At 55.5% G+C, this 27,905-nt stretch overlaps 4 protein-coding genes and 2 long non-coding RNA genes across 67 annotated transcripts in view; 2 read left to right on the top strand and 4 right to left on the bottom strand.

Annotated features, from left to right (window-relative positions):
• Positions 1 to 246: 246 nt before the first annotated feature.
• PLPPR2 (phospholipid phosphatase related 2) lies at positions 247 to 11,298 on the bottom strand. 9 transcript variants are annotated; one of them, XM_077977460.1, is made up of 10 exons: positions 11,236 to 11,298; positions 9,627 to 10,863; positions 8,864 to 8,943; positions 6,244 to 6,432; positions 6,006 to 6,141; positions 4,449 to 4,720; positions 3,269 to 3,445; positions 2,123 to 2,229; positions 1,730 to 1,781; positions 247 to 1,596 (listed from the first exon to the last, which is right to left on the bottom strand). In XM_077977460.1, exons 3-10 carry the CDS (start codon positions 8,927 to 8,929, stop codon positions 1,564 to 1,566), a joined length of 1,032 nt encoding a protein of 343 aa, XP_077833586.1. In that variant the 5' UTR covers positions 8,930 to 8,943; positions 9,627 to 10,863; positions 11,236 to 11,298; the 3' UTR covers positions 247 to 1,563. The 9 variants fall into 9 exon arrangements, with proteins under 9 accessions (XP_077833586.1, XP_077833581.1, XP_077833583.1 ...); XM_077977455.1 differs by lacking the exon at positions 11,236 to 11,298 and adding an exon at positions 11,006 to 11,164 and having other exon boundaries at positions 2,107 to 2,229; positions 8,864 to 8,983; positions 9,627 to 9,801; XM_077977457.1 differs by lacking the exon at positions 11,236 to 11,298 and adding an exon at positions 11,006 to 11,164 and having other exon boundaries at positions 8,864 to 8,983; positions 9,627 to 9,801.
• Positions 11,299 to 11,658: 360 nt separating this feature from the next.
• Positions 11,659 to 20,434, bottom strand: CCDC159 (coiled-coil domain containing 159). Of its 45 annotated transcripts, none has more exons than XR_013408943.1 (14): positions 20,299 to 20,434; positions 18,070 to 18,188; positions 17,743 to 17,972; positions 17,246 to 17,279; positions 16,911 to 16,999; positions 16,738 to 16,819; positions 15,596 to 15,791; positions 15,170 to 15,275; positions 14,641 to 14,708; positions 14,475 to 14,551; positions 13,029 to 13,150; positions 12,726 to 12,808; positions 11,907 to 12,023; positions 11,659 to 11,730 (listed from the first exon to the last, which is right to left on the bottom strand). XR_013408943.1 is itself a non-coding variant. In XM_077977463.1 (13 exons), the coding sequence occupies exons 1-13, from the start codon at positions 20,328 to 20,330 to the stop codon at positions 11,726 to 11,728; spliced, it is 1,254 nt and encodes a 417-aa protein (XP_077833589.1). In that variant the 5' UTR covers positions 20,331 to 20,434; the 3' UTR covers positions 11,659 to 11,725. The 45 variants fall into 45 exon arrangements, 39 of the variants coding, with proteins under 39 accessions (XP_077833589.1, XP_077833590.1, XP_077833613.1 ...); XR_013408945.1 differs by having other exon boundaries at positions 20,310 to 20,434; XR_013408940.1 differs by lacking the exon at positions 15,170 to 15,275 and having other exon boundaries at positions 12,726 to 12,908.
• A 236-nt stretch (positions 20,435 to 20,670) lies between these two features.
• On the top strand, positions 20,671 to 24,116 carry TMEM205 (transmembrane protein 205). Of its 7 annotated transcripts, none has more exons than XM_001104593.5 (4): positions 20,671 to 20,730; positions 21,262 to 21,370; positions 21,471 to 21,634; positions 23,770 to 24,112. In XM_001104593.5, the coding sequence occupies exons 2-4, from the start codon at positions 21,271 to 21,273 to the stop codon at positions 24,073 to 24,075; spliced, it is 570 nt and encodes a 189-aa protein (XP_001104593.1). In that variant the 5' UTR covers positions 20,671 to 20,730; positions 21,262 to 21,270; the 3' UTR covers positions 24,076 to 24,112. The 7 variants fall into 7 exon arrangements, with proteins under 7 accessions (XP_001104593.1, XP_001104745.1, XP_014978404.1 ...); XM_001104745.5 differs by having other exon boundaries at positions 21,153 to 21,370; XM_015122918.3 differs by having other exon boundaries at positions 20,671 to 20,795.
• A 1,190-nt stretch (positions 24,117 to 25,306) lies between these two features.
• RAB3D (RAB3D, member RAS oncogene family) overlaps positions 25,307 to 27,905 on the top strand; it is a 20,340-nt gene continuing 17,741 nt past the window's right edge. For 2 of the 4 annotated variants that reach the window (XR_013408661.1, XM_077976473.1), the window contains exons 1-2: positions 25,327 to 25,505; positions 27,482 to 27,801. Coding sequence is in view for 2 of the 4 variants with exons in the window: in XM_077976473.1 (XP_077832599.1) it covers positions 27,574 to 27,801 (228 nt within the window). In the remaining 2 variants the exon portion in view is untranslated. 4 annotated transcript variants of the gene reach the window in all.
• The window catches only part of LOC144336671 (uncharacterized), a 10,624-nt gene continuing 8,057 nt past the window's right edge, over positions 25,339 to 27,905 (bottom strand). The window contains exon 3 of the long non-coding RNA XR_013408929.1: positions 25,339 to 26,817. This is a non-coding gene — a long non-coding RNA (uncharacterized LOC144336671). The remainder of the gene's footprint in view (positions 26,818 to 27,905) is intronic.
• LOC144336666 (uncharacterized) overlaps positions 27,513 to 27,905 on the bottom strand; it is a 2,557-nt gene continuing 2,164 nt past the window's right edge. Inside the window, exon 3 of the long non-coding RNA XR_013408924.1 lies at positions 27,513 to 27,905. This exon is cut by the window's right edge and continues 117 nt beyond it. This is a non-coding gene — a long non-coding RNA (uncharacterized LOC144336666).

The following is a 27,905-nucleotide window of genomic DNA, read 5'->3' as shown; positions in this document are numbered from 1 at the left end:
TTTGACAGATGAAGAAACAAGGGCACAGAGAGGTGAATGAACTTTCCTGAGGCCACAGAGCCCAGAATGCTGAGCCAGGATTTTAGCCCAAGTCTGGAGCCCCATGAAACCGCACTGCCTCTCCACAATCGTCCTTAGATACACTGCAGCAGTACACCCACACCCAGCTCCACAGACATCCATAGACCCACGATGAAAGTCCTCCGCACCCCCCACCACCCGGGGGAGGAAGGCAGGTGGCCAAACTTCTGTTACAAACAGGTCTTTATTAAAGATGAGAAGCCAGGTCTTTATTAAAGATGAGGAGGGGGCAGGAAAGGGGGGCAGTGCCTCCTCTACCCACTGCCTTTGCCTGCCCGGGGTGAGGGAGCCCCTCTGCTCCACCCATGCCCCCCATGATGGCACATCTGTATGAGGCTGAGGCATGGGGGGCAGTGTGAAGAACAGGGGCAGGTTCCAAGAAAAAAGAAAAAACCCTTCCCACAGCCCTAATAAATAACAGAAGGGTTTGGGATGACCTGGGCACAGGCAAGGGGAGACACAGCACCCTGAACCCCAAAACCTCTGAAGTGGGGCAAGCCCTACTTAAGTAGGGGATTAGGAGGGAGTGGGTGAGAGGTGGAGAGGCCGCACACAGGGAGGGCTAAGAGGAGAAGGGGTACCCCAAGGACCCTGCCATGGGGGAGCCTGCCCCCCACCCTACAGCTGGGCTCGCTGATTCTGAGAGAAGACTCAATGACAAACAATGACCTCATCTCCCTCCTCTCCTTTGCACATGCTTAGACACGGGCGGTCCCCCATTGACTGGAATCATGCCCACCCACTCTAGAAATTCTGGAAACCAAGGGCTCCTATTGGCTGTTTAGTCGCTCAACACTGGCTGGAGTTGCCCTCTTGCAGGAGGATTCTAAGAAGTGAAGAGAAGGCTCCCATTGGCTGGAGCCAACTCCTTTTGGTTAAAATTCTGAGAACCAGGGGTTCTCATTAGCCAGGCAATGGTCAATGGGGTCAAGCTTTGGCCCTTAAAAGGGCAAGAGTAGGGGCAAGGGCCCACCTTCCATTTGTGCCCATCTGAATATCTCAGAGGGCCAGAGAGGCAGGTGTCTCCCAAATGTCCTTCCAGCCATCTTCTAATGTCTGGGTCTGGCTGGCTTGGGGGGCAGGGGACTTTGGCACTCACGTGGCACACGCACACACACGCGTGGCAGGGAAGAAGTGGGGACTGGGCAGATTCTGGGTGGGTGGTCGGGCCTCACAGCAGGTGGTCACGGCTGGCAAACAGGTAAGGGCTAAAGTTGTCCCGGTGGAAGGGGGAGGGATAGAGTCCACTCAGGGTGTACAGGTCCCGCAGCAGGGGCGTGGGCAGCAGCAGCTTCCGGCCACGTCCACCACCCCCGCCTGGCCCCCCAGGTCCGGGGGAGGAAGGCGAGGGGCCCTGGCTGGGGGTGGGCGCTGGCAGGGGTAGGGGCAGGGGCAAGGGCGTCGGCTCAGACCTCAATCGAGGGCGGGGCACACGGGGCGACGAACACATGGCTGGGGCCCTGGAGGACACGCAGCTGGGGATCAGGTGGCCACGGCGGGCGCAGTTCTGCGACTCTGGTGGTCAGAAGCCAGATATCAGGGGATCAGAACACTTGGGAGGCAGCATAAAAACCTAGGTGAGACCTCTGGGGCAGTAGCTGCCCACCTGAAAGTCCCCCTGTTTAGTCCCCACACCCCCAACACTCACTGGATGGGGTGAGCCGTGCCGGTGTCGAATGCGGCCTGCAGACCTCGGGTTCCTGAGACAAAGAGACAGAGGGAAGGGGCTAGTGGCCCCCTGGGCCCTACCGGCCACAGCCACAAGGAGCTCATCAGGTGAAGAATCCCACGGAAAAGACAACCACAGTTCTCATGATTAACCGTGTCCCCTTGGGAAGAAGACGGGGGTGCTCCCTTTCATTCTTTGGGGCTGTCCCCCCAGGACCTGTGTCCACAGAGATGGGTGATCCCTCCACTTCCCCATGGTTCTGAGACCCCCACCTCTTGCCTGACTTCCTTCCTGCCTCCTTGGCCCCCTCCACCCACCACCCTCTCCAGCCGGGAGCAGCCCCCGGCCCCCCTTACCTGGGCCACACTTAACTTTTCGAGGGGGCTGTCCACGGTGGGGGCTTGGCCCAGGTCCTCCCAGGGAGAGAGCCTTCGGCCAGAGGGTGGCCGGCTCTGAAAGTTGTGCACAACGCAGGTGACCTGGAACAGAGGGAGAGAACAGTGTTGAGGCCTGGGGTCAGTCACATAGGAGCTATGTAAATACCATCCCCATTTTTCAGATAAGGAAACTGAGCTCAGGTTTTCAAAAACAGCTAATGCATAGTATGTGCCAGGCACTGTTGGCTCCATTTTACTATGAGGTAGGTGCAATTATTATTTATCCCATAGAGTCTGGACTAGGGTAAAGCAAGTAAGACCAAGTTGTACAGGGGCAGGGTTTAATTTTTTTTTTTTTTTGAGACAGAGTCAAACTCTGTCACCCAGGCTGGAGTGCAGTGGTGTGATCTCAGCTCACTGCAAACTCCACCTCCTGGGTTCAAGCGACTCTTCTGCCTCAGCCTTCCGAGTAGCTGGGACTGCAGGTGTGCACCACCGTTGCCAGCTAATTTTTTTTTTTTTTTTTTGAGGCAGACTTTCACTCTTTCACCCAGGCTGGAGTGAAGTGGTGCGATCTCGGCTCACTGCAACCTCCGTCCCCCGGGTTCAAGCAATTCTTCTGCTTCAGTCTCCCGAGTAGCTGGGACTACAGGCTTGCACCACTACGCCTGGCTAATTTTTGTATTTTTAGTAGAGACGGGGTTTCACCATGTTGACCAGGCTGGATTCGAACTCTTGGCCTCAAGTGATCCACCCACTTCAGCTTCCCAAAGTGCTGGGATTACAGGCGTGAGCTACTGCACCCAGTCTTGATTCGTCTTTATTTAGAATTTTTATATTTCTGTACATTATGATAGTTTTGTATTAACTTTGATTTTTAAAAATGTTTTGTTAAAATATGATTAATCTTGATTACTAAGTGTTTGGGCACCCTCTTAAAATTTGCATTCAAGGCCTTGCCTCACCCTGATCCTGGTATCTCATTTCACAGATGAGATGAGAATATCCAGGAAGGGTCAGGTTAAGGGACTGGCCCAAGGTCACACACAGTCCACACCCTTCTCCATCATGTGGTCCTGCCTGTTGGGTCAGAGAGCTGATGGGAAGGTTCCATGCTGGGAAGGTTGAGGAGGGGACTCACCAAAAAGGTGGCGATGGCCGCCCCTGTCAGGAAGCCAGCCAGCACGTCGGACCAGTGGTTTCGGTACTCAGCCACGCGGACCACGCCCACCAGGAAGGCCGGACACAGCAGGGCCAGGCAGAGCGAGGGTTTGACCAGGCGGGAGCCCTTCACGCGGAACACGAGAGTCACGTACATCTGTGGGGAGTCAGACTGGTCAGGGGACAAGTGGAGGCAAGTCTCTGAACCCAAGTGGACGTTCTTTTCTGGGCTAGAATGCATGGCCAGAGCGTTGGGGCTGGAGGATGTGGCCAGGGGTTCCAGGAATGGAGTCATGGACTCCCCAGTGGGCTTTTCCAGGGAGCGTGACTAAAACGGCAAAGGGGGGTGGGGGTCAGGGATTGAGGTCTTGGAGTCTCATGGGCACCACTTGTAGGGCTAGGTGTGGCCAGAGCTCCCAAGAGCAGAGGACAAGGTCTGGGGCCCAGATGTCCCTGGTCCAGAGTCGTAGATGAGGACAGACACTTGCTGGGTTAGGGCGTGGCCACAGAACCAGAGGGTGGACTCAGGGCTAAGGGGGCAGGTCCAGGAGCTGTAGGAGGTGGAGCTCCTGACCCCCAGGGGACTACTGACAGTATGGGAGCATAAACCCGGATGCCAGAAAAAAGAGTTGAAGCAACAGGGTATGTGAGCAGGAAAAAGCAGAGGACAGAGTTAGAAATCCCAGAGCAGTTAAGAGCAAAGAGTGTGGCCAGGGCTACAACGGGAGAGAACAAGGTCCCAAGGAGAGGGGCAAGGGCTCCAGGAAGCCATCCAATCTACCCAGTCTCCCAGCTAATATCTAGCGCCTGTAGCATCCTGGGGGCCTGGCTAGGCTCTAGGGGTTCCGAGTCTTGCACATCAGGGATAGTGTCCTGATCCCATAGGGTGGAGCCAATAGCTTCTCTCGTATTACTGGCTCAGGAGGCGTGGCCAGAGAGCAAGGGCCGGAGGCAATGGACAGCTATAGGCTCTGGCTGGGGGCGTGGCTAGGATCTGGGAGGAGGAACTAGAGTTTCCAACAGGCCGCGGCGTGGAGGTAGAGCTTCCAACAGCACCAGGGGCGTGGAAGAGCAGAGGATCCAGCTCTGGCGGCTTCCAGGCCACTGGGCGCTATCCAGCCCTCACACCCATTTCCAACCCCGAAACTCCCGAGGCTCACCGCCGTGTAGGTGACTGCGTAGGCGCAGAGGGCCGCGTCCTTGCAGGGGAAGGCGCGGCGCGCGGCGGCCACGAGGCTGGGGCTGCCAGCGCAGGCACCCTGGTCAGTGACAAAGCGGTCGGGACCTGGCCGATCCGGAGAAGGTGGCAGGCAGCCCAGGGCCGTGTAGTTGGGGCGGCACACGGACAGGAAGTGTGGCGTGGGATTGCCGGTCACCACCTGCCCCGCGTTGGCGAAGATGGTTGTGGTGAAGAGGCCGAAGGAGTAGACCCCTAGGGGTGGGATAGTGGAAGCGGTTCATGCGCCAGGCCCGATGCTCCCACTGGTTCCATTGGGCCTCTTAGTTCCCTTTTCCTGTGACTGTCATTAAAGCACACTTGGGACCCCGTAGTTGTGCCAACATCCCCCTTCCTTAAGGACCACCATGAAGACACTCTGAGGCCTCCTGCCCCCAGAGACCCTCATTATCTGGCCCCTGTCTTTCTAGGATTACCACTATGTCAGGGGCGGGTCCTCCCTTGGAGCCCCATTATAGCTGGGCTTGGACCTCCCGGCCAACCCAACACCATTACATCAGGATCCACCCCATGCCTAGGAGGGCTAGGGAAAACCCTAATGGCATACCTGGGGCGCTTCCTGCCTGCCCTTAAACTGGCTACGACTGAGTTCATCACTCTCTTCCTGGGGCCACTAGTAAGTTAGAGCTGGGTCTCCCACTGTCTGCCCCTGGGACCACCATTATAGGTAAGCTCTGCCCCTCCCCCTTTCCCACAGCCACCACTTGAGGCTGGGACCCCATTTAAAGCACAGTCAGAGTCTCATCTCCCTACCCAGGGGCCCCAGGGTGTTTGTCCTGTGCCTGTGTCTCTCTTTTGTGCCTGAGACTCTCCTTGTGGCATTTTGGGACCCTCTTCCTACAGTTGCCATCATGGTTGGGTTAGGCCCCACCCATATCCCTAGAACCTCCATTACATCTGGCCTGAGCCTAAGTCCCTTGTTGCTTCCTAACATCCCCACCATGGCAATTCCAGGTCCTCTTCCTTCCCTGCTGGAATTCCCTTTTTTTTTTTTTTTTTTTTAAAGAGGTGGGGTCTTGTTCAGTCTCCCAAGTAGCTGGTACTCCCAAGTAGCTGAGTCTCTGCCTCAGCCTCCCAAGTAGCTGAGACTACAGGTACGCACCACCATGCCCAGCTTTTCCCTGGAATTTTTTTTTTTTTTTTTTTGAGATGGAGTTTCGCTCTTGTTGCCCAGGCTGGTGCAGTCTTGGCTCACTGTAACCTCTGCCTCCCAGGTTCAAGGATTACAGGCACCCGCCACCATGCCCAGCTAATTTTTTGTGTTTTTAGTAGAGACAGGGTTACGCCATGTTGGTCAGGCTGGTCCTGAACTCCTGACCTCAGGTGATCGCCCACCTTGGCCTCCCAAAGTGCTGAGATTACAGACGTGAGCCACTGCGCCCAGCCTGGAATTATGATGACTGTCAGGCCCAAGACTCTTTCCTTCTATACCCACCTCCCGACCATTACCATGGGACTGATCCCGGGCCATATCTCTCACCCAGGAAGCGGACCAGCCTCCGCAGTGGGGGGCTGAAGCGACAGCAGGCTCCGGACACGATGGTGCTCTCCCCGATGACCGGGACGGCTGAAGGTGGTGCGGGGAAAAAGGCACGCGCCAGCTCCCCCAGCAGGATCTGTGGGCAAGACCAAGGTAGAGTCTTCCTGGCCTTCCAGCCCATCCCCTCACACACCCTCACCTGGCCCACCTGCCTCCTAGGAGGTCTTCACTGTCTCACCGTGAGGGTGGGCCCGGCAGTGACCAGTGCGTAGATGAGAGCAGGAGGCACTCGGCTGGCAGCCTCAGGCCCTGGGTAGGGCTTGGCGTAGGTACTGTCATAGCAGAAGAATCCCTGGGTGTGCACAGGGAAGGTGTCCGTGAACTCCAGGCGGTAAGCAAGCAGGATCACGATGCCCAGCAGCACCGACTGCCACCAAGCCAGGGCAGGGAGAGGTGGCGGAGAGAGAAGAGAGAGGGTCAGGGCTCCAGCTGAGGCCACAGAGGCAGAGATACAGAGATGGAGAGACATGGGTTAGAGACAGAAACTAGAAGATGGAGAGAGACAGAGACAAGGGGGAGAGAGACTGAGAGAAATGGGGAAAGGAGGTGAGAGAAGAGCCAGGGTTTAGGAGAAACAGAAGGAGAAGGAGATAGAAACAGAGAGAGGCCGTGTGCAGCAAGCGGCTCATGCCTGTAATTCCAGCACTTTGGGAGGCCGAGGCAGGAGGATTGCTTGAGCTCAGGAGTTTGAGATCAGCCTGGGCAACATAGCATGACCTCATCTCTGCACAACTATAGTCCCAGCTACTTGGGAGGCTGAGGAAGGAAGACTGCCTCAGCCCAGGGGGTTAAGACTGCAGTGAGCCATGATGGCGCCACTGCACTCCAGCCTGGGTGACAGAGGGAGACCCTGTCTCAGAAAAAAGAAAGAAAGGAAAAGGAATGGCCGAAACACAGGAAGAAAGAAAAAAAGAAAATAAAGAAAAAAGTGGTTCATGCTTGTAATCCCAGCACTTTGGGAGGCTGAGGCAGGTGGATCACCTGAGATCAGGAGTTTGAGACCAGCCTGGCCAACATGACAAAACCCTGTCTCTACTAAAAATACAACAATTAGCCAGGCATGGTGGTGGACACCTGTAATCCCAGCTACTCAGGAGGCTGGGGCAGGAGAATCACTTGAACCTGGGAGGCGGAGGTTGCAGTGAGCCAAGATCATGCCACTGCACTCCAGCCTGGGCAGCAGAGCAAGACTCCATCTCAAAAGAGAGAAAGAGAGAAAGAGAGAGAGAGAGAGAGAGAGAAGGAAGGAACGAAAAGAAAAAGAGAGAGAGAGAGAGGGAAACCAGGAAAGGAGGGGAGAAGAGGAGGAAAAGAGCAAGAGAAGAAAGAAGGGAGAGGAAAAGGGAAGGGAGTTGTAGAGAGAGTGAGAGAAGAGATGGGCATGGGGAGAGTGAGTCTAGGGCCAAGGCTCAGATGAGAGACAGATAGACAGTGGGAGGTGGAGAGACTCTCCCACAAGGAAAGAAATCGGAGGAGTAGGGGTACCAGCAGCTACCACAGGTCTAACCCTCACCGTGGGCAGGGGGTCGTACCAAGTTTGTCCATGAATTAATACACTTTACCTTTAGAACAGCCCTAGGAGGCCGGGCGTGGTGGCTCACACCTGTAATCCCAGCACTTTGGGAGGCTGAGGCGGGAGGATTGCTTGAGGTCAGGAGTTCTAGACCATCCTGGCCAACATGTTGAAAGCCCATCGCTACCAAAAAGTACAAAAATTAGCTGGGCATAGGCCGGGCGCGGTGGCTCACGCCTGTAATCCCAGCACTTTGGGAGGCTGAGGCGGGTGGATCACGAGGTCAGGAGTTCAAGATCAGCCTAGCCAAGATGGTGAAACCCTGTCTCTACTAAAACCTACAAAAATTAGCCAGGCGTGGTGGCATGCACCTGTGGTTCCAGCTACTCGGGATGCTGAGGCAGAAGAATCGCTTGAACCCGGGAGGTGGAGGCTGCAGTGAGCTGCGATCGCGTCACTGCACTCCAGCCTGGGCAACAGGCGAGACTCCATCTCAAAAAAAAAAAAAAAAGAAAAATTAGCTGGGCATGATGGCACACGCCTGTAGTCTCAGCTATTCGGGAGGCTGAGGTAGGAGAACTGCTTGAGCCCAGGAGGTGGAGGTTGCAGTAAGCTGAGATTATGCCACTGCACTCCAGCCTGGGTGACAGAGTGAGACCCTATCTAAAACAAAACAAAACAAAAAAGGCCGGGCGTGGTGGCTCATGCCTGTAATCCCAGCACTTTGGGAGGCCGAGGTGGGTGGATCACCTGAGGTCTGGAGTTCGAGACCAGCCTGACCCACATGGAGAAACCCTATCTCTACTAAAAATACAAAATTAGCTGGGCTTGTGGCGCATGCCTATAATCCCAGCTACTTGGGAAGGCTGAGGCAGGAGAATCGCTTGAACCTGGGAGGTGGAGGTTGTGGTGAGCCGAGATCGCGCCATTGCACTCCAGCCTGGACAACAAGAGCGAAACTCCATCTCAAAAACAAAACAAAACAAAAAAAAAAACAAAGAACAGCCCTAGGAGTTGGGACTCTGCTGATGCCCATTCTATGAATGAGGAAACTGAGGCTCAGGGGTACCTGTGGTGTCCAGCACCCTGCAGTGTGGATGGGGCAGAGAGGGATTGGACCCTGGGGAGTGGCCCTTCTCAATCCAAGCTCATAACCACTTCTCAAGAGAAAGGGGACAGCAAGGGAGATCCCAGCGATGGAAAAGTGGGTACAGATAGGGAGACTGAGGTTGGACAGAGACTGAGATAGGCACGCCCTCTCTGGGAGAGATACGGGGGTCCTCACCTCCACGAAGACAAAGCAGGGGATGATGGAGAAACTCCTCTTCAGATGCGGTCTCCCTCCCGCCATGGTGAAGGCCAGGCCTGCAGAGGTGGGGAGGGAGTGGGAGTCCCAGGGGTGTGCCTAGGGGAAGTCTCAGGTCACCGGGACCCTGGCTTCATCCCTGAGTCCTTTGGCCACACCCCTGGCCCTGAAGACCCGGGCAAGCCCTGACTCTGCCCCTTGAGCCTTCTGGCCTCGCCTCTGCAATCCAGGTCCCGCCCTGTTGGTCCTGACCCTACTGGGGACACCTGCCTCCCCTGATACCACTCCCTGATATTCTACAGGGGTCCCCTTCCTCTATAGCCTACATGGGAGGCTCTGACCCAATGCCTTTTAGGAGGTGGGCCTTTAGAAGAGACTCCCCAGCCTCATGGGAAACCCTCCCCCATGGCACTTAGAAGGGCCCCCACTAGTTTTTAGGGGACCCCATCCTCTTTCCCGAGGGGCTCCCCATCCCTACCAGACCCTTCCCCTGAGTCTCTTCCTCCATGGCCTCCACAGGGGCCCCTCTCTCTGTCCCCATGGGCTGTGGTGTTCGTGTCTGGTTGGGCTGATAGCCAAGCCCTCCTTCTCTGCCAGCTGCCTCTCCCTCCTTCCCCCTCTTCCCAGCCGGTCTGCCTCCCAGTTCTTCTCTTCCCTCCCCCAAGGCTACCCCCAGTCCCCAGCGCTTCAGGGCTCAACACAGTCACACCTGCTTACACCCATTCTCCCAGCCCCATCTCACCTGTGAAAGCGCCCTATGGCTTCCCCCAGGCTGCATCCACGCCCGAAGACTCACAGCCGCTCCTGGCAGCCAGCAGGGCAGGGATGGTCACCCCCATTGTGCAGATGTGGAAACTGAGGCCCAGGCAGGCAAGGGTAGGCACTCTGGGTCCAGCACCCCACCCACGACGCTCATTCTGCAGTGTGATATGGGGTGATGGTCGCCAGAGGTCCTAGATACCCATGGTCACCCATGCTGTCACCCCTAGGAAGCACAACCCAGCTGCAGCCTCCATCCTGGCACCCCCCCGACACACACATACAAAACCATGGCATAGCGTTCACCCATCCCACAGTGAAGACCCAGCACCTGCCCACTTCCAGGCACTGTGCTGGGCGCCACTTTGCAGTGAACAAGAGGGGCCCCCTTGTTCAAACAGGTGTCCAACACACACAATACATGTCAGTGAATACTCACGCACAGTGGGCTCACAGCCTGTCAGAGACACCCAGATACCACTCCCACCCAGGGCCAAACAGAGAGGGACATATAGGAGACCCTACACACATCACAGTCCCACACAAGCCCCCACGCCTAACTGTAGAGTCAGTGACCCACAGTCAGGCCTGCAACACACTTAAGAGTCACAGAAAAGAAAGAGTCACCGCACACAATGGGGGTCACAGAACCCATCACAGCGTCACACCCCCAATTACAAGGCACTCAGCAACAGCCACACACCAACAGTCTCTTATTCACACCGACAGTCACAGGGGAGAGACACGGTGCCATCCACAACCACATGGCCACATCCATGGACCATGACACAGACTCACAACGCCACACAAGAAAGGCACAAGGCGCACGACCACAGCGACACACACATACACACCATCAGAATGAACACACAACAGCAGCCACACAATGACAGTCCTATGCACACAGCCACACGAACACCAAGACAGTCACACATAGAGACAGCAGCCACACGGGGGGCCAATGGCAGCCACAGCACAGCCAGACACACACACACAAACCATCAGAGTGACACCCACAACGACAGCCGCACAATGACAGTGACAGACACCCGCGGACCTCCTGAAGCCACACAATCCCAGTCATACAGCCACACGATGGCAGTTACACAACCACACACAGACACACAATGACAACCATACACAATCACAGTTACCCACAGCCACCCTCACCACCAGTGCTGTGCTCCTCGGCCCGGGGTCCCCTCCCCCAGCCCCGTCCCCTCCCCCAGCTTGCTGCCTCCCCTCCCCCACCCCTCCCCACGCTGGACCCGGAGGGACCCGACCCTCAGGAACCGGGGACCGACACCGAGGGTGGGAAGCCCACGAGAGGGGATGAGGGGCGCCCCTAGCCCCTCCTCTCACCGCGTCGAGGCCACCGCCGCCTGAGCCCCCGCTCCGCCTAGACTGCCCCGGCGCGGCGGGATGGACAGACGGACTGCCGGCCAGGCTGGCAGACACGGAGACCGAGACGCGGTCGGCCGGGCCGGGCCGCGCCGCGCAGACTCCGAGGTGGAGGGAGGGGCGGGGCCTCCGGGCGTCTCACTTACATAGCCTCCGTAGGGCGGGGCCTCATTAGCGGGGTGGGGCGGGGCCTCCGTGATCTTGGGGGCGGGGCGTGTTAGCATCGATTAGGGGAAGGAACCAAGAATGGCAGTAGAGAGAGAGGACCCTGGGGTGGGCGGGGCTCCGAGGGTAATAGGAGGGCAGGGCTTCAGAGCATGTCCCTGGGCTGCGCCCCTCCCTCTCTGGGCCTCAGTTTCCCCATTCGCCAGGGCCCCCCAGAAAGGAAGGCTCTGTGGCCAGTGTGGAAGTCTGTCTGGCCTCTCATATCTGGACAGAATGACTCCTTGCCTTATCATATATTAAATCTGGCTTCAAATGTCCCCTGATTCCAAGCCCACACATCCCGAATGGCCCCTGGGGTCTTTACACCCCTCCCCCCCACCAATGAGGAGTAAACTGGGAGGGCAGGGGGATTCCTAGGCACAGGAAGCAGCAGGACTGACAGTCCGGGCTAGAGGAGGGTTTCGGCTAGTTTATTTTCTCTCTGGAGGGGTCTTCAGGGAGAGCAGTCCCGGCTGCTCAAGCTGTGGAGAGAGAGGGTGGGTCAGGGCCTGGCCAGGTCCAGGGGACTCCGGGGCTGCAGGTCAGGGATCTCATGCCCAGATCGGGATCTGGGCCTGTTCCAAGGGTCTAAACTGTGGGAGTCAAGGGCAGGTCAGGAGGGAAATGGGTGGAGGGGGGGACTGGGGAGGATCTGCACCGGGTGGGAAGGAGCGGCAGCTCTTGCTGAAAGGTGGCTGGGAGAGGTCCTGGTCAGAGTCGGAGTCAGAGTCCCAGGAGGCGAGTGGAGGGCTCAGGCACCGGTGCCCCTTATGGCCTGCAGGAGGGATAGGTACCCTGAATGTGACCCTTGAGTAACCCCCAAACATAGGCCCTGTGTCCCTTCATAGTATACGTCACTGATACTTAAACCATGACCCCCAAGTCCCTTGAATGTGATCTAATGTGACACCAAATTATGACTTCAATGACCCTTGAATTTTACCTGACTGACACTTTTTTCTGAGATGGGGTCCCGCTCTGTTGCCCAGGCTGCAGTGCAGTGGCGCGATTACGGCTCACTGCAGCCTCGACCTCCCAGGCTCAAGCGGTCCTTCTTTCTCAGTCTCCTGAGTAGCTGAGACTACAGGCATGCTCAGCTTCAGGTACACCATCACCCAGCTAGTTTTTACATTTTTTGAAGAGATGGGGTCTCACTGTGTTGCCCAGGCTGGCCTCAAACTCCTAGACTCAAGTAATCCTCCCACCTTGGTCTCCCAAAATATTAGGATTACAGGCATGAGCTACTGCATGGAGTCCCCGTGGACTCCTATAAGATCCAAGTGACTGAATGTGACCATGAATGACTCCTGGATGAAACCTCCAGTGACTCCTTAATGTGACCTCAGAACACTACTTAATGTGACCATAGAATAACACCCAACAGATGTGACTCCCAAATAGGCTCTCTGAACATAGTCCCCCTGAGTGAAGCTACACAATGACCTCCCACCCTTAAGCAATTCTCAGTCTCCCTCACCCCTGAGGCTTGAGGCCTTGGGACGGGCCCCCGAGCACATGGTGAGGCCGTCTATGGAGTTCTGCAGCACGTGCACAGCAGACCTGCAGGAAGATGAGGAGCTGGGGGCCCTGGGAGACTCCAGACTGCTCAGGGTGTGGACAGCAGTAGGGCTAAGGTTGGGGGCCGTGGTGGGGGTGAGTCCTGGGGGGTGAGGGAGGTCTGGACTCAGGTGGGCTCCAGATTCTGGTGGTCACTGCCAGATCCCGCTGGGGGAAGAGGTTCAGATGAGGGTTGGGGGTCAGACTGACGGCTGAGCATCACCATATATCACTCAGTTCCTTCTGGAGGTCATCCTTCCAGCAGCCACTGGCTCCCTGCGGTATCTCTTCAGTCTCCGGCCAGGCAGTTGTCTCATGACCCTGCTGCTTCATCTTGGTCAGGATCTGGGGTGGGGACGGATGAGAGAACGGCAATCATCATAATAATGACAATAGCGCCGGGCGCAGTGGCTCATGCCTGTAATCCCAGCACTTTGGGAGGCTGAGGCAGGCGGATCACGAGGTCAGGAGATTGAGACCATCCTGGCTAACATGGTGAAACCCCATCTCTACTAAAAATACAAAAAGTTTGCTGGGTATGGTGGTGGGCGCCTGTAATCCCAGCTACTCAGGAGGCTGAGGCAGGAGAATTGCTCGAACCCGGGAGGTGAAGGTTGCAGTGAGTTGAGATCGCACCATTGTACTCCAGCCTGGGTGACAAGCACGAAACTCTGTCTCAAAAAACAAAACAAAATAAATAATGATGACAATAGTAAAAAGTGACCACTATATAGCACTTAGTATATGCCAGGCTGCATTCAAGTGCATAATACTCAGCTAATACAGACACCTGATCAGGTAGGGATGAGTGGGGCTTTTTGTTTTGTTTTTGTTTTTTGTCTTTTTTTGAGACAGGGTCTCACTCTGTCGCCCAGGCTAGAGTGCAGTACTATCAGGGCCCAATGCACCCTGAACCTCCAAGGCTCAAGCGATCCCCCTACCTCAGCCTTCTGAGTAGCTAGGTCTACAGGCATGTGCCACCACACCCTCTTGTTTCATTTTTTTTTGTTTGTTTGTTTTGTTTTGTTTTTTTGTAGAGACAGGGTTTTATCATGTTGCCTAGGCTGGTCTTGAACTTCTGGGCTCAAGCAGTCCACCCACCTCAGCCTCCCAAAGTGCTGAGATAACAGGCATGAGCCACAGCACCCAACAAGATGAATTTTCTTTTTCTTTTTCTTTATTTTTTAAGATGGAGTTTTGCTCTTTTTGCCCAGGGTAGAGTGCAATGGCATGATTTTGGCTCACTGTAACCTCCGCCTCCTGGGTTCAAGCGATTCTCCATCCTCTGTCTCCTGAGTAGCTGGGATTACAGGCACACGCCACCATACCCGGGTAATTTTTGTATTTTTATTAGAGACGGGGTTTCATCATGTTGGCCAGGCTGGTCTCGAACTTCTGACCTCGGGTGATCCACCCACTTCAGTCTCCCAAAGTGCTGGGATTACAGGCATGAGCCACCGCACCCAGCCAAGATGAATTATTATTACACCCATTATACAGATGAAGAAACTGAGGCTCAGAGAGGTCAAGTGACTTGCCCACAGTCACGCAGCAGTGAGTGGCAGAGCTGAGATTTGAATCCAGGCTCCAATCTCATGGTGGAAGCTGGCTGAAATCCCCATCCCTCTGTCTCCCACTCTTCCCCAGGGTCCCCATCTCCTGCACTCACTTTGCGGCATTTCACCTGCGTTTTCTGCATTTTCTGAATGTTCACCAGGTTCTCTGAGATCTCATCCTCCTGCGCCTCTGTGGAGGGAGGGGGCTCAGGGGGACGGGGGGCTGAAGAAGGAACCCCACCCCCCACCCGCCACCAGATGTGGGCTCCAGGCACTCACGGAGCTTCTGATAGATGAAGGTCACCTCCTCCCGCACCAGTTCCAGTTCCTCCCACAGGAACTTCTTGCTGAGGGGACAGTGCAGCCTAGACTTGCACTCCCTGCCTGGCCCCTGATGTCCCTCCCTCCACCCATCCTCCCAAGCTCTGTGCCCCCCCACATCCCTGCCCTTTTTCCCTCCCCTTCTACAATCCCCCTACCCTCATCCCCATCCTCTCCTTCTGATCCCCAGCCTCCCATTCTCTCAGCCTCTCCCACCCCACTCAGCCTCCTATCACCTGGCCTCCACCTCCCCACCTCCTGTCCCCAACTTTCTACACCACCAGCCTCTGTCCTCTCAGTCTTTCCTGCCATCCCCCCTTCTGATCCCCTGGCCTCCTTTTCCATCCCACCTCCAGCTTTCTGTCTTCCCTGCCTTCTGGCCTCTCAGTTTCCCACTCCCCCGCCCCCACAAGCCACCTGTCTCCCCTGAGCCTCTCCTCCTCTCCTCTTTTTTTTTTTTTTTTTTTTTTTTGAGACAGCGTCTCACTCTGTTGCCCAGGCGCCCAGGCTGGAGTGCAGTGGTGTGATCTCGGCTCACTGCAACCTCTGCCTCCTGGGTTCCAGTGATTCTCCTGCTTCAGCTTCCCAAGTATCTGGAATTACAGGCACCCACCACCATGCCCGACTAATTTTTGTATTTTTAGTAGAGATGGGGTTTCACCATGTTGGCCAGGCTGGTCTCGAACTCCTGACCTCAAGTGATCCGCCCATCTTAGCTTCCCAAAGTGCTGGGATTACAGGCATGAACCACCACACCCGGCCTCATCCCCTCTTCTTGTTCCTCAGGCTTTCCACCATCCCTCAGTCCCCCTCCCCCAGGCGCCTGCCATTTCCCCCATCCAGCCTCCATTCCCCAGTTCTGGGTCTCCCTTCCCTCCCATGGACTCCAGGCTGCCCTCCCGCCATCCCCCACCTGTCCCGGATTTCCTGGGCCAGCAGCTGCAGGCAGCGAGTGGTGCGGGCCCGCTGCACCTCCTCAGTGTCACGCAGGGTCTTCTCCAGCCCCTGCAGGCCTTGGGCCAGGGCCCCATACAGCTCCTGCTGGCCCTGCTCCATGCCCCTCTTGTGCCTCTCCTTCTCTCCCTGGCGGCCTGTGGGGCTCAGCACCTCTGCAGAGAGTGTGGGACCTTGACTGAGCCCTGATCCCACCCAGAACCCAGCTTGTCCTAATCTTGACCCAGAACCCAGACTCTCCCAATTTCTCTCACCCTGGCCTGGCCCAGCTGATCCCAACAGGACCAGCTTCCAGCCTGACTTTTTTTTTTTTTTTTTTTTTGAGACGGAGTCTTGCTTTGTCTCCCAGGCTGGAGTGCAGTGGTGTGATGTCATCTCGGCGTACTGCAACCTCCGCCTCGCAGAAAGCAATTCTCCTTTCTCAGCCTCCTGAGCGGCTGGGACTACAGATGCACACCACCATGCCTGGCTAATTTTTGTATTTTTAGTAGAGATGGGGTTTCACCACATTGGTCAGTCTGGTCTCAAACTCCTGACCTCAGGTGATCCTTCTGTCTTGGCTTCCCAAAGTGCTGGGATTACAGCAGTGAGTGACCGCACCCGGCCTTTTTTTTCCCTTTCTTTTTTTTTTTTTTTTTGAGACAGAGTCTCGCTCTGTCGCCCAGGCTGGAGTGCAGTGGCCGGATCTCAGCTCACTGCAAGCTCCGCCTCCCGGGTTCATGCCATTCTCCTGCCTCAGCCCCCCGAGTAGCTGAGACTACAGGCGCCCGCCACCTCGCCCGGCTAGTTTTTTTGTATTTTTTAGTAGAGACGGGGTTTTACCGTGTTAGCCAGGATGGTCTCCATCTCCTGACCTCGTGATCTGCCTGTCTCGGCCTCCCAAAGTGCTGGGATTGCAGGCTTGAGCCACCGCACTGGGCCTCTTTTTTTTTTTTTTTTTTTTTTTTTAAGTAGATATGGGGTTTCACCATGTTGCCCAGGCTGGTCTCAAACTCCTGACCTCAAGTGATTCACCCTCTTTGGCCTCCCCAAATGCTGGGATTACAGGTGTGAGCCACCATGCCTGGCCTAGCCTGACCTTGATTTCTGGCCAGTCCTCACCTTCAAGCTGCTGAATCTTGATTTGCTGCAAGCAGCTCTCCTTCTCCAACATGGTCACTGAGTGGTTCAGGAACTCGAAAGCCTGGGGGAAAGAGGTCAGCCTTGGGGTGGGAGGAAGGAGGGCAGGACAAGGAGAAAGAGAGGTTGCTGGGGGCAGGGCCAAGGCGGTTCACCTTGGTCTGGGCCTGTAGCTGGCTCTTGAGTGACTCAAGTTCACATCGCAGGAGCTTCTGGGAGTCGGGAATCATCACAATGGTCTTGGCTGTGGGCAGAGGACAGGGTGAGCCAGGGCTGTAAGGGGTGGGGTCTGGGGCAAGGGCAGGGCAGAGGTCAGCAGAGGCTCAGAGTAGCAGTAGGGACGGGGGTAAGATATGGAACAGGGTCCCACTCAGTCTTGGGCAGGAGTGAATGGGTGACCATGGCAGGGGGTCAGCTGATGCTGGGGCAGAGGGTAGAGGTGGAAACCAGCAGGTCTTCCCCACACAGTTTCGTTGAAAAGATTTCTCACCTTTGACTTTGGAGGAGCTGGTCTCCAAGGGCTTCTAGGGAAGAGAGATGAGATGGGAGGAGAAATTTGTCCCTGAGCTGCCTGCTTGCTAACCTCAACCCAGTTTGGAGGGCTGGACAAAAGTTGGATCTCCTCGGTTCTGGGTGTCCCAAACCACAAGTACAGGCAAAGCTCCACTCCGGGCATATTCATGCACCTCCCCCTTGGGCTACACATACTACACTTGCTCAGAAGTGCACTTATGTGGCTGAGAGACAATCACAGTCAAATCCCCATGGAAGACACACAACCACACTCTTTCTTTCCATCCATTTCTTCCTCCATTCAAGACTTGCTTAGTGAGGGCCTGCTGAGTGCCAGGCGCTGTTCTAGGTGCTGAAGAAACACAGTGGATGTGTTCATGGGAGTCCCTCTGCCCTACAGCCCCTTCCCTAAGCCCCACAGCAGTAGATTGCAGTGGTTTTTGGCATTGAAGGGGTTTCCCGGGTGGGGGTGACCTTAGCTACGTTGTGATGCCTCTTCAAAACATCCTGGTCATTACAGCACTCCTTCTGCAGGTCTGGATTGGGGGAGGGGGTAGCCTCATGTGGCAGAGGCCCCGAGCCCCACCCTGGCCTGCAGTCTGCACTCTTCACTGTGTCCCCAGAAGCAGGACGTCCCAAGGTCTCTGGCTCTGGGGTTCTGGACCAGTGAGCTGTACGCTCCAGAGCCTTGTCCGAGGAAAAGCCTAGGGGTGAGGGCTTCCTTGAGGGACAATGCAGGGCACTCCTCACATTCCCAGCCCCTCCCAGTGTCCCCAGCCCTATGGCAGCCCCCCAACGAACCCCAGTACTTGTCACACTTCACGTTAGCAGGCAAACACACACTGGAGGATGAGGGAGGTGAGTAGAGGCAGGACGCAGAGTAGTCAGGGTCCCGGGGTAGGCCGGCCAAAAGAGGGTCGCTGTGAGTAGGGAAGCAGGGGCTGCTTTGAGATAAGTCCCCATGTCCCCAGTGCCCCCAGACCCTCCCTGACATGCCAGAGAGGCCTCAGCCCTAAACTCAAGGCTTCTCAGTTATGGTAGGAGCCAAAGCTGGATGAAAGATGATCCCAAGGCTAGGCGCAGCCAGCAGTGATGGCTCACGCCTGTAATCCCAGCACTTTGGGAGGCCAAGGCGGGAGGACCACTTGAGGTCAGGAGTTCAAGACCAGCGTGGCCAACATGGTGAAACCACATTTCTACTAAAAATACAAAAACTAGCTGGGCGTGGCGATGGGCGCCTGTAATCCCAGCTACTCAGGAGGCTGAGGCAGGAGAATCGCTTGAACCCGGGAGGTGGAGGTTGCAGTGAGCCGAGATTGTACCACTGCACTCCAGCCTGGGCAACAGAGTGAGACTTGGTCTCCAGAAATAAAAAACAACAAAAAAAGATTATCCCAGCCCCAAAGTTTGGGCTGGGCAGTGAGAAGGACCAAGAAGGCCCCAAAGAAAAAAATCAGGCCTCAGAAGAGTTCAAAGAAAAAAGGGACCTTGACATTGGCTTAAAGGAAGGGCTTTCCTGGCAGGCAATAGTATGTGCAAAAGCTTGGAGGTGTGGAACCACATGCTCTATGCTGGTAAATTCATGATGGCTGAATCGAGGTCCAAGAGGAAGCAGCAGGAGGTTAGCAGAGCAGCTCCAGTAAGGTATTGATGGCCAAGCCAGGAACTTGGACCTGGCCCCACAGGTGAATGCCAGCCATAGAGTGTGAGCAGGAGAGGCAGGGCATATCTGTTCAATAGATGTTAGCTGAACTGGGGCCCAGGCCTGCGCTAGAAGAGGCTGGGAACAGGAAACAGCTGAGCTCTGGGTCTCACTTCCAACTCCCCTCCCCCTCTAGTATAGCCAGATATGGCACAGATGGAGATATCTGGGGCAGGTCTGCCTGGAGGAATTTCTAGGTGAAAGGCACCTTGCCCTGAGTCACACTCAGTCTCTTCCCCCAAATCCTCTAGACCTTTCTCTTCTGTCGCCCTTGCCAGGCCCTCTGCCTGATTCAGTCGACCTGGAAGACTCCTACACGCTCTTCAAAACTCTACTCAGGCTGGGCGTGGTGGCTCACACCTGTAATCCTAGCACTTTGGGAGGCCAAGGCAGGTGGATCACCTGAGGTCAGGAGTTCGAGACCAGCCTGACCAACATGGAGAAACCTCGTCTCTACTAAAAATACAAAATTAGCCAGGTGTGGTGGCGCATGCCTGTAATCTCAGCTACTTGGGAGGCTGAGGCAGGAGAGTCGCTTGAACCTCGAAGGCGGAGGTTGCAGTGAGCCTAGATCATGCCATTGTGCTCCAACCTGGGCAACAAGAGCGAAACTCTGTCTCAAACACAAACAAACAAACAAACACTATTCAGCATATCTTCGGTAAAATCTTCCTTAATCCTTTTTTAGGCTCCTATTTTCTGAGCACCTAATTGAGTGCCGGGCATCCCCTAAGCATTCACTGTATCTTGACACACAGCCTGTGATGTACACGTTTTTCTTCTGCCTGAAATGTCCTAAGCTGCCCCTCCGCGAGTCACTGCCTCAGGAAGGTCCTCACTTCCAGGCGCAGCAGAGTATGGCGGTTAAGCAGGGAAACTCTCTGGCTAGATGGCCTAGGTTCAGATCCTAGCTCTGTCCCTTCCAGCTGCGTAATACTGGTCTCGTTACTGAACCTCTCCCTGCCTCAGTGTCCCCAACTATAAAAACGAGATGTCATAACATTCACCTTACTGGGATGTTGTGATTAAATAAATTAATCCATGCCAGTGCCTGGTATAGAGTAATGGGAAGCTGTGTTTGCTCTGGAATGTCACGCTGAGAACCTGGGACTTAGGGACCATAGGAAGCCTGGGAGGCTTGGAGGGGAAAAGGAGAGGCATTTGGGAGCCAGTTTAGGTCCCCAGTCGTGCCTCCTCTCTCCCCGTCCCATCCGGTTGTTGCTTCCGCGTCCCTCCTGGGAGAATTATTTAGGGAGGGGGCGGGGTCATCATCCTGGTTCCGCCCCCTGGGTTGTGAATTCTGCACCCGCCAGGCTCCAGAACCCCACCTACCACATACCACCTGTTCATGCTCTCCCATCAGGGACCACGAAGCCAGTCCTCAGCCGTGACGCTGAAGTTTGATCCCGCGGGGACACCATCGCGTTAAAACGCTCAGAGGCTGAAGGAGTCACAGAGAGGGGTGTGGCCGGCATTTTAGTTCCGCCCCTGCCAGAGTAGCTGAAGGCCTCATTGGCGCCTTCACGCTTCAGCAGCGCTTAGTAGCCGCGGTGTAATTGGATAAAAGCCCGTGGAGGGGGCGGGATCCCAGGGGGGGATTCTACGATTAGTCAATACCCAAGAGGGCGGGATAGAAAGGTGCAGATCTACGATCCGATTGGTTTCAGGCTCAGCTGGGAGGCGGGACGAATTCTTGGGGGAAACCCACGAGGGGACGCGGCGGAGGAGGGTCGCTGTCCACCCGGGGGCGTGGGAGTGAGGTACCGAATTCAGCCCATTTGGCCCCGACGCCTCTGTTCTCGGAATCCGGGTGCTGCGGGTTGAGGTCTTGGTTCCTAACGGTGGGATCGGTGTCCTCGGGATGAGATTTGGGGTTTCCTCGGGGTTTTGGGGATCTTCACCTAATATCCGGGATTATTTTATGAGAAAAGTGGTCTTAGATGTCAGAACTGGATCCCTGGGGTGATGTTTGAGAATTAGTGGAGTGATCTCTGAAGACCTAGGGCTATGAGCTGGAGCTGCTGGGGCTGAAATTTGGGAGCCTCTGAAGTGGCATGGAGATTGAGGTCCAGAGAGCCTGAGAGCTTGAGGGCTGACATTTGGAGAGATGGGGTCGAGGGTTGTTTTTGGGCCTTGACTGCTTTGGGCCTTTCTCACTCTCATTCCTGGGCTGCTTTGCCAGAATCTCTGCCGGATTGGCCGTAACCCTGTCCCCGAGCGGGTTCACAGGGTCTGAAGGCCACGCACGAGGCAAAGGTAAAGTTCTGAGCCACCCGGTGCCTCCTTCCCAGGACTGCAAGATGGAGGAAGGCGGGAACCTAGGAGGCCTGATTAAGATGGTCCATCTACTGGTCTTGTCAGGTGCCTGGGGCATGCAAATGTGGGTGACCTTCGTCTCAGGTAGGGACCCTCAGCTTGGATGTCATGGGGACCTGGGGTGGGGACAGAAATAAGAGGGCGGTAAGTGCTCTAACACCCCTGTGGTCCCCGTATCCTGCAGGCTTCCTGCTTTTCCGAGGCCTTCCCCGACATACCTTCGGACTAGCGCAGAGCAAACTCTTCCCCTTCTACTTCCACATCTCCATGGGCTGTGCCTTCATCAACCTCTGCATCTTGGCTTCACAGCATGCCTGGGCTCAGCTCACATTCTGGGAGGCCAGCCAGGTACGTGACTTTGAGTGCCACTGCCCTCTGGAGACTTATTCCCAGGACCCCAATGAGCGCCTATGGCTACACCTTTTCCAGGGAAAAAAAAAAAAAAAAGTCCAGGCATGGTGGCTCATGCCTGTAATCCCAGCACTTTGGGAAGCCGAGGTGGGTGGATCACGAGGTCAGGAGTTCAAGACCAGCCTGACCAACATGGTGAAACCCCGTCTCTACTAAAAATACAAAAAAATTAGCCAGGCATGGTGGTGTGAACCTGTAATCCCAGCTACTCAGGAGGCTGAGGCAGGAGAATTGCTTGAACCCGGGAGGCAGAGGTTGCAGTGAGCCAAGATCACGCCACTGCAATCCAGCCTAGGTGACAAAGCAAGACTCTGTCTCAAAAAAATAAAAGGAAAGGAGAGGAGAGGAGAGGAAAGGAGAAGGGAGGGTAGGGGAGGGTAGGGAAGAGGAGGGGAGCCCCTTCTTCCTGGTAGATACAAAGCTGGGCTCTGGATACCCTTGAGCAGTGCACAGCCTATACAACAGTCCCCAGCAGCCCTGTCTATCCCCCAGCATCTCCCCAATAGCTGCTGTTCCCTCTCCTCCCGCTGGCTGGGCCTGCTGCCAAGCTGTGGTGACTCAGCTGAGCTGGTACATTGACCCCAGTTTATTGTTTAAAAACCAGCCCAACCGGGAATTTACGGTTTCCTACTGCCTTCCACACATTTTTCTGGCCACAAGGCAAGAAACTATCTCTGCATCTCCGATTTCTCTACTCTGGCCTTCCCTTGCCTGCGTTATGTTCTATAGATGTGGGCAAGTGAGATCCGACAGGTGTTTCAAGAATAATCTCATAGAGACAGGAGGGGATTATGGGTAATTAGAACTTCACAGACTTTTTTTTTCTTTCTTTTATTTATTTATTTTAATGAAACAGGCTCAGAAGTTATTCAAATACTTAAAAAAATAGAGATGGAATTATAGCAATGTGAGAATGGCAAAAACAGTTTTCTTAACTAAAAAAATAGGGAGACCGGGTACAGTGGCTTACGCCTGTAATCCCAGCACTTTGGGAGGCCGAGGTGGGCGGATCACGAGGTCAGGAGATGGAGACCATCCTGGCCAACATGGTGAAACCCCGTCTCTACTAAGTAAACTACAAAAATTAACTGGGTGGCGTGCACCTGTAATCCCAGCTATTTGGGAGGCTGAGGCAGGAGAATCACTTGAATCCGGGAAGTGGAGATTGCAGTGAGCCGAGTTCATGCCATTGCACTCCAACCTGGGCAACAAGAGTGAAACTCAGTCTCAGGGAAAAAAAAAAAAAAAAGGAGATGAGGGTCTTGCTGTGTTGTTTGTTCAGGCTGGTCTTGAACTCCTGGCCTCAAGGGATGCTCCCACCCCTATCTCTAAAAGCACCGGGATTACAGATTACAGGCTTGAGCCACCATGCCTGCCTTCAAAGACTTTTTGTTTTGTTTTGTTTATTTTTGAGACAGAGTCTTGTTCTGTCATCCAGGTTGCAGTGCAGTGGTGCAATCTCGGCTCACTGCAACCTCTCCCTCCAGGGTTCAAGCAATTCTCATGCCTCAGCCTCCTGAGTAGCTGGGATTACAGGGGGACAGCCCCCACACCTGGCTCATTTTTGTAGTTTTAGTAGAGATGGGGTTTTGCCCATGTTGCCCAGACTGGTCTTGAACTCCTGGCCTCAAGTGATCCACCCACCTCAGCCTCCCAAAGCACTGGGACTATAGGCGTGAGCCACTGTGCCCAGCCACTCAAAGACTTTATTCACTCTCTGTGGGTCCAATGTCAGCTTCTGGGGTCTGGGCTGTGGCCACTGAGGAAGGAGATCCTGCCCTGGGGACTTCCAGTCTGAGTATCAGAAGAGAGGAGGCTCGGGAGGTTTTGGGGGGAATAGAGGAGGTGGGGATAGAGCTTTTCCTTCAGAGCGACCAGTTTCAGAGTAGAAGAGCTGGAACTCTGCTTTGGGCCCCTCAGTCTGGGTTCAAGGAAAGAGGGGGAGGCAGGCTTTTTGATCCAGTGCTGTCCCCACCCCCACCCCTGTGCTGTCGAGGATACAGAAAGCCCCTCCCTAGGGCCTCTCTGGCCTCCCAGGCACGGCTCACCTTCTCTTCTGCTGTCCCTGCCAGCTTTACCTGCTGTTCCTGAGCCTCACGCTGGCCACTGTCAACGCCCGCTGGCTGGAGCCCCGCACCACAGCTGCCATGTGGGCCCTGCAAACCGTGGAGAAGGAGCGAGGCCTGGGTGGGGAGGTACCAGGCAGCCACCAGGGTCCCGATCCCTACCGCCAGCTGCGAGAGAAGGACCCCAAATACAGTGCTCTCCGCCAGAATTTCTTCCGCTACCATGGGCTGTCCTCTCTTTGCAATCTGGGCTGCGTCGTGAGCAATGGGCTCTGTCTCGCCGGCCTTGCCCTGGAAATAAGGAGCCTCTAGCATGGGCCCTGCATGCTAATAAATGCTTCTTCAGAAATGGCTGCTGTCTCTTTTTTTTTCACCCCCATGAGAAGCAGGGGGAGGGGCAGGCAAGGGTGGAGCCAGGGGCCTCAGGTTCCCCATTCATGAAGCATGATGATTTGGAGTGTCAGCCATTTTAGCCTATAAGCCTCTCCTATAATGATGCCCATTTATTGAGCACCTGCTGTATACCAGACATGTTGTTAACCACTGACATATGTATTATTTGTTTTGTTTTGTTTTGTTTTGAGACGGAGTTTCTCTTTTGTTGCCCAGGCTGGAGTGCAGTGGTGCGATCTCAGCTCACTGCAATCTCTGCCTCTGGGTTCAAGTGATTCTCCTGCCTCAGCCTCCTGAGTAGCTGGGATTACAGGCATGTGCCACCATGCCTGGCTAATTTTTCGTATTTTTACTAGAGACTGGGTTTCTCCATGTTAGCCAGGCTGGTCTCAAACTCTTGACCTCAAGTGATCTGCCTGCCTCGGCCTCCCAAAGTGCTGGAATTACAGGCATAAGCCACCGCGCCCAGCCCTCATTTATTTTTATTTATTTGAAACAGGGTCTTGCTCTGTTGCCCAGGCTGGAGTGCTGTGGTGCCATCAAGGCTCACTGCAGCCTCCATCTCTCCAGCAATCCTCCCGCCTCAGCCTCCCAAGTAGCTGGGGTTCCAGACGCATGCCACCACACCTGGCTAATTTTTGTTATTTTTAGTAGAGATGAGGTCTCCTTATGATGCTCAGGCTGGTCTCAAACTCCTGGCCTCAAGTGATTCTCCTGCCTCGGCCTCCCAAACTGCTGTTATTACAGGCCACCGCGCCTGGCCTAGCCTACTTTAAGGCCGGCATTGCACTTGACAAACACTAACTCAGATCAGAATCCTCCCACAACTCAGTGAGGTTGGGTACTCTTGCTATGAGCTACTTGACAGATGGGGAAACTGAGGCTCAAAGAGGTTAAGTAACGCGTCCAAAGCCACAAGACTAGAACGTGGTGGAGCTGGGACTCGAACCAGGCCCCAGACTCCGTGCTTTTAACAGCCATGCGTATAGTAGGAGCTCTTTACACGCAGTTGGTAAAATGAGCTGTTGCTTGGCTAGGACGGGCTCTAGATGCTCGGTGGAGCTTCCAGCCCCTCCCACCCGCTTTCTGTAAGCCCCGCCCAAGACTCGGCCCCGCTCCGTCCTCCCCCATCCCCCGCTCCGGGAACGGCCCCTCCTCCGCCTCCTGGGCGGAGCCCGCGCGGGATCCGGGTGGCTGCAGGCTGTGGCTTCGGCGGCTGCGGGGCCGGGGTCGCGGCCAGGGCCAGGCCGCAGAGAGTTCAAAGGCGGAATCCCTGCGGGCGGCGCCCCTTACGCGAGGTCACCCCTGGGAAGGAGCGCAGCCTGCCCCGCCCTTCCGCATTCGAGCAGGTCTGTGGGGTACAGGGGTTTGGGAGGAGGGTAGGGGGCCTGGGGAACAAAGGCGGGGCTGCGGGGAACGCCTCTGCCCTCGCCCCCACCCAGCTGGGCACTTGGGAAGCGCTGATGGGGCGCGGGCGGGGCAGAGAGCCCAGCTGGGGACAGGCGTTGGGACCATATGGTGATGGGGGAAGCTCCTGAGTCCACCTGCACTGGCTGGGGCGCCCCGAATATAGTGAAGGGGGACAGAGGTGAGCCCTCCAGGGCCAGGCTTGAGGGAGGGTCGGCAGATGGTTAGAAAGAGGCGGGACCGACTGCCACACAGGTGAGCTGAGGCTGGGGGAGGTGGGGGCCCCAGCCTTGCGGCCCTGCCCTGCGTGGGGAAAGGTTTCCTGCCTCTTCTCTTCCCCTCCTTAAACTCGTTCTCCTGGAACACGGGGTGGGGCCGGTTGGGTCCTCGTTTAAAATGGAAAAAAGCCCCAAAGGCGATTGAGAAATAGCTGTGCCAGGGCTTTCTCTGCCTCTGCCCTGCCTGCATCCAGGCCTTCTGCAGCCTGTCTGTGCGGTTCCCGCAGCGGCCATAGACGGCTGGGGAAACTGAGGCCTGGGAGAGGTTATGAGGGTTGAGGGAGCATCATGGGCCCGGATGAAGCAGCATGTTGGAGTGGGGGCAGATTCAAGGAGCCTAGCTATGGGACAGATTGCCTGGAAAGACCAGGGGTGGGCGGCAGTGGTTGTGGTGGTGGGATTTGTGTTAATTAAGTGACTGGGATGGTTTCCTTGGATATAAGGACTCTCAATCCTGCCTCCGTGGACTGGGGCTGGAGTGAGTCAGCCTTGGGCAGGAGACAGGCCCGGCCCCTTTGACAAATAGAAAATGGCAGTACCCATTTAGGGGGTAGAACTGGACTTTAAACCTGGGCCCGGTACGTAGAAAACCCCTTCCCCTTGCAACTCAGAGAAGGGCTGTATTTGGCATGAGTTAGGGTAGGGCAGGCGCCCCAGGGGCTGACACCTGCCAAAGTCAACACCCAAGCCTTAGTCGGGGGCTCTATCCAGCTTATCCAGCTGGCAGGTCCTCCCCTCCCCTCCCCTCCCCATTCCAGCTTACACCTGGGCCACACCAGGTGGACGCGCGGGGGCGAAGTCCACACCTGCGCCTTCTCCAGAATCTAGTTCTGCAGCGGCCGGAGCCCCTTACCCTGGGCCTTGCACTTGAACCCTTTGCTAGGCCTCTGGGTTTCCAGACAGGAAAGGTCTCCCCACCCTCCACCCCAATAAAGACTCAGTTACACCACAGGGTGTGAAGATTAAACAGCAGTCACTGTTTTTGTGCCCCAGCTGTCTACCAGGCACTGTCTAATGACCGTTATGTGTGTTAATACCTTCCCACTGGAAGGAACGTGACCACCCGAGGATGGACTTTTTCTTGTCCTATTCCCAGCTGCATCTCCACAGGGAACAGGGCCTGGCAGAGAGGAAGCATTTGTTGAATGAATAAAGAAACACATTTTAGGTCGGGCACGGTGGCTCATGCCTGTAATCCTAGCACATTGGAAGGCTGAGGCAGGAGGACTGCTTGAGCAGAGGAGTTTGAAACCAGCATGGGCAACATAGTGAGACCCCATCTCTACAATTTTTTTTTTTTTAATTAGCCTGATGTGGTGGCATGTCTGTAGTCCCAGCTACTTGGGAGGCTGAGGCAGGAGGATCGCTTGAGCCCAGGAGGTCAAGACTGCAGTGAGCTATGATCACGCCACTGCGCTCCAGCCTCAGGCAACAGAGCGAGATATTGTCTCTAAAAAAAGAGAAGAAAGAAACTCATTTTAGGCTCACAACTAACTACTCTTTCAGGAAGGGACTATGGGAAACATCCCATTTTGCAGAAGAGGACATTGAGGTCTAGAGGGGGCAAGCAATGCATCCAGCATCACATGGCCTCCAAGTGGCCGAGCTGAGATTTGAATTCAGGCCTGGTGCATCCACAGGAGCTGTTGTTGGTGTTTGATTCCCATGCAGGACGCCTGTCTCCTCTCCCTGAGGATTTCAGGTCTCCCTGTCCCGGGAGGCTAGTGCCAAGATGGCATCAGCTGGAGACCCCCCGGCAGGCCCACGGGATGCAGCAGATCAGAACTTCGACTATATGTTCAAACTGCTACTGATAGGCAACAGCAGCGTGGGCAAGACTTCCTTCCTGTTCCGATACGCGGACGACTCCTTCACGCCCGCCTTCGTCAGCACCGTGGGCATTGACTTCAAGGTCAAGACCGTCTACCGCCATGACAAGAGGATCAAGCTGCAGATCTGGGTAGGCTGGGAGGCTGGCTGTGGGTTGGGGGTGGGGTCCCTTCAGGAAAGTTCATTGGAGGGTCCTTTTTTTTTTTTGAGACGGAGAGTCTCACTCTGTTGCCC

Source organism: Macaca mulatta, chromosome 19 (genome assembly GCF_049350105.2).
Source record: "Macaca mulatta isolate MMU2019108-1 chromosome 19, T2T-MMU8v2.0, whole genome shotgun sequence".
NCBI lineage: Eukaryota > Metazoa > Chordata > Mammalia > Primates > Cercopithecidae > Macaca > Macaca mulatta.
This window is presented reverse-complemented; position numbering and strand designations above follow the sequence as displayed.

Excerpts from the sequence above, each read along its gene's own strand:
- PLPPR2 (XM_077977455.1), bottom strand. The coding sequence starts at position 9,662 with ATGCAGCCTGGGGGAAGCCATAGGGCGCTTTCACAG. Across the intron at positions 4,721-6,005 it reads GAGGCTGGTCCGCTTCCTGG|GGGTCTACTCCTTCGGCCTC; the intron begins GTGAGAGATATG and ends TCCCACCCCTAG. Across the intron at positions 3,446-4,448 it reads ACGCAGTCACCTACACGGCG|ATGTACGTGACTCTCGTGTT; the intron begins GTGAGCCTCGGG and ends GACTCCCCACAG.
- CCDC159 (XM_077977462.1), bottom strand. The coding sequence starts at position 20,330 with ATGGGAGAGCATGAACAGGTGGTATGTGGTAG. Across the intron at positions 17,280-17,742 it reads GGCATCACAACGTAGCTAAG|AAGCCCTTGGAGACCAGCTC; the intron begins GTCACCCCCACC and ends TCTCTTCCCTAG. Across the intron at positions 13,151-14,474 it reads CGCAGGTGAAATGCCGCAAA|ATCCTGACCAAGATGAAGCA; the intron begins GTGAGTGCAGGA and ends TCCCCACCCCAG.
- TMEM205 (NM_001194823.2), top strand. The coding sequence starts at position 21,271 with ATGGAGGAAGGCGGGAACCTAGGAGGCCTGATTAAGATGGTCCATCTA. Across the intron at positions 21,371-21,470 it reads GTGGGTGACCTTCGTCTCAG|GCTTCCTGCTTTTCCGAGGC; the intron begins GTAGGGACCCTC and ends CGTATCCTGCAG. Across the intron at positions 21,635-23,769 it reads CATTCTGGGAGGCCAGCCAG|CTTTACCTGCTGTTCCTGAG; the intron begins GTACGTGACTTT and ends TGTCCCTGCCAG.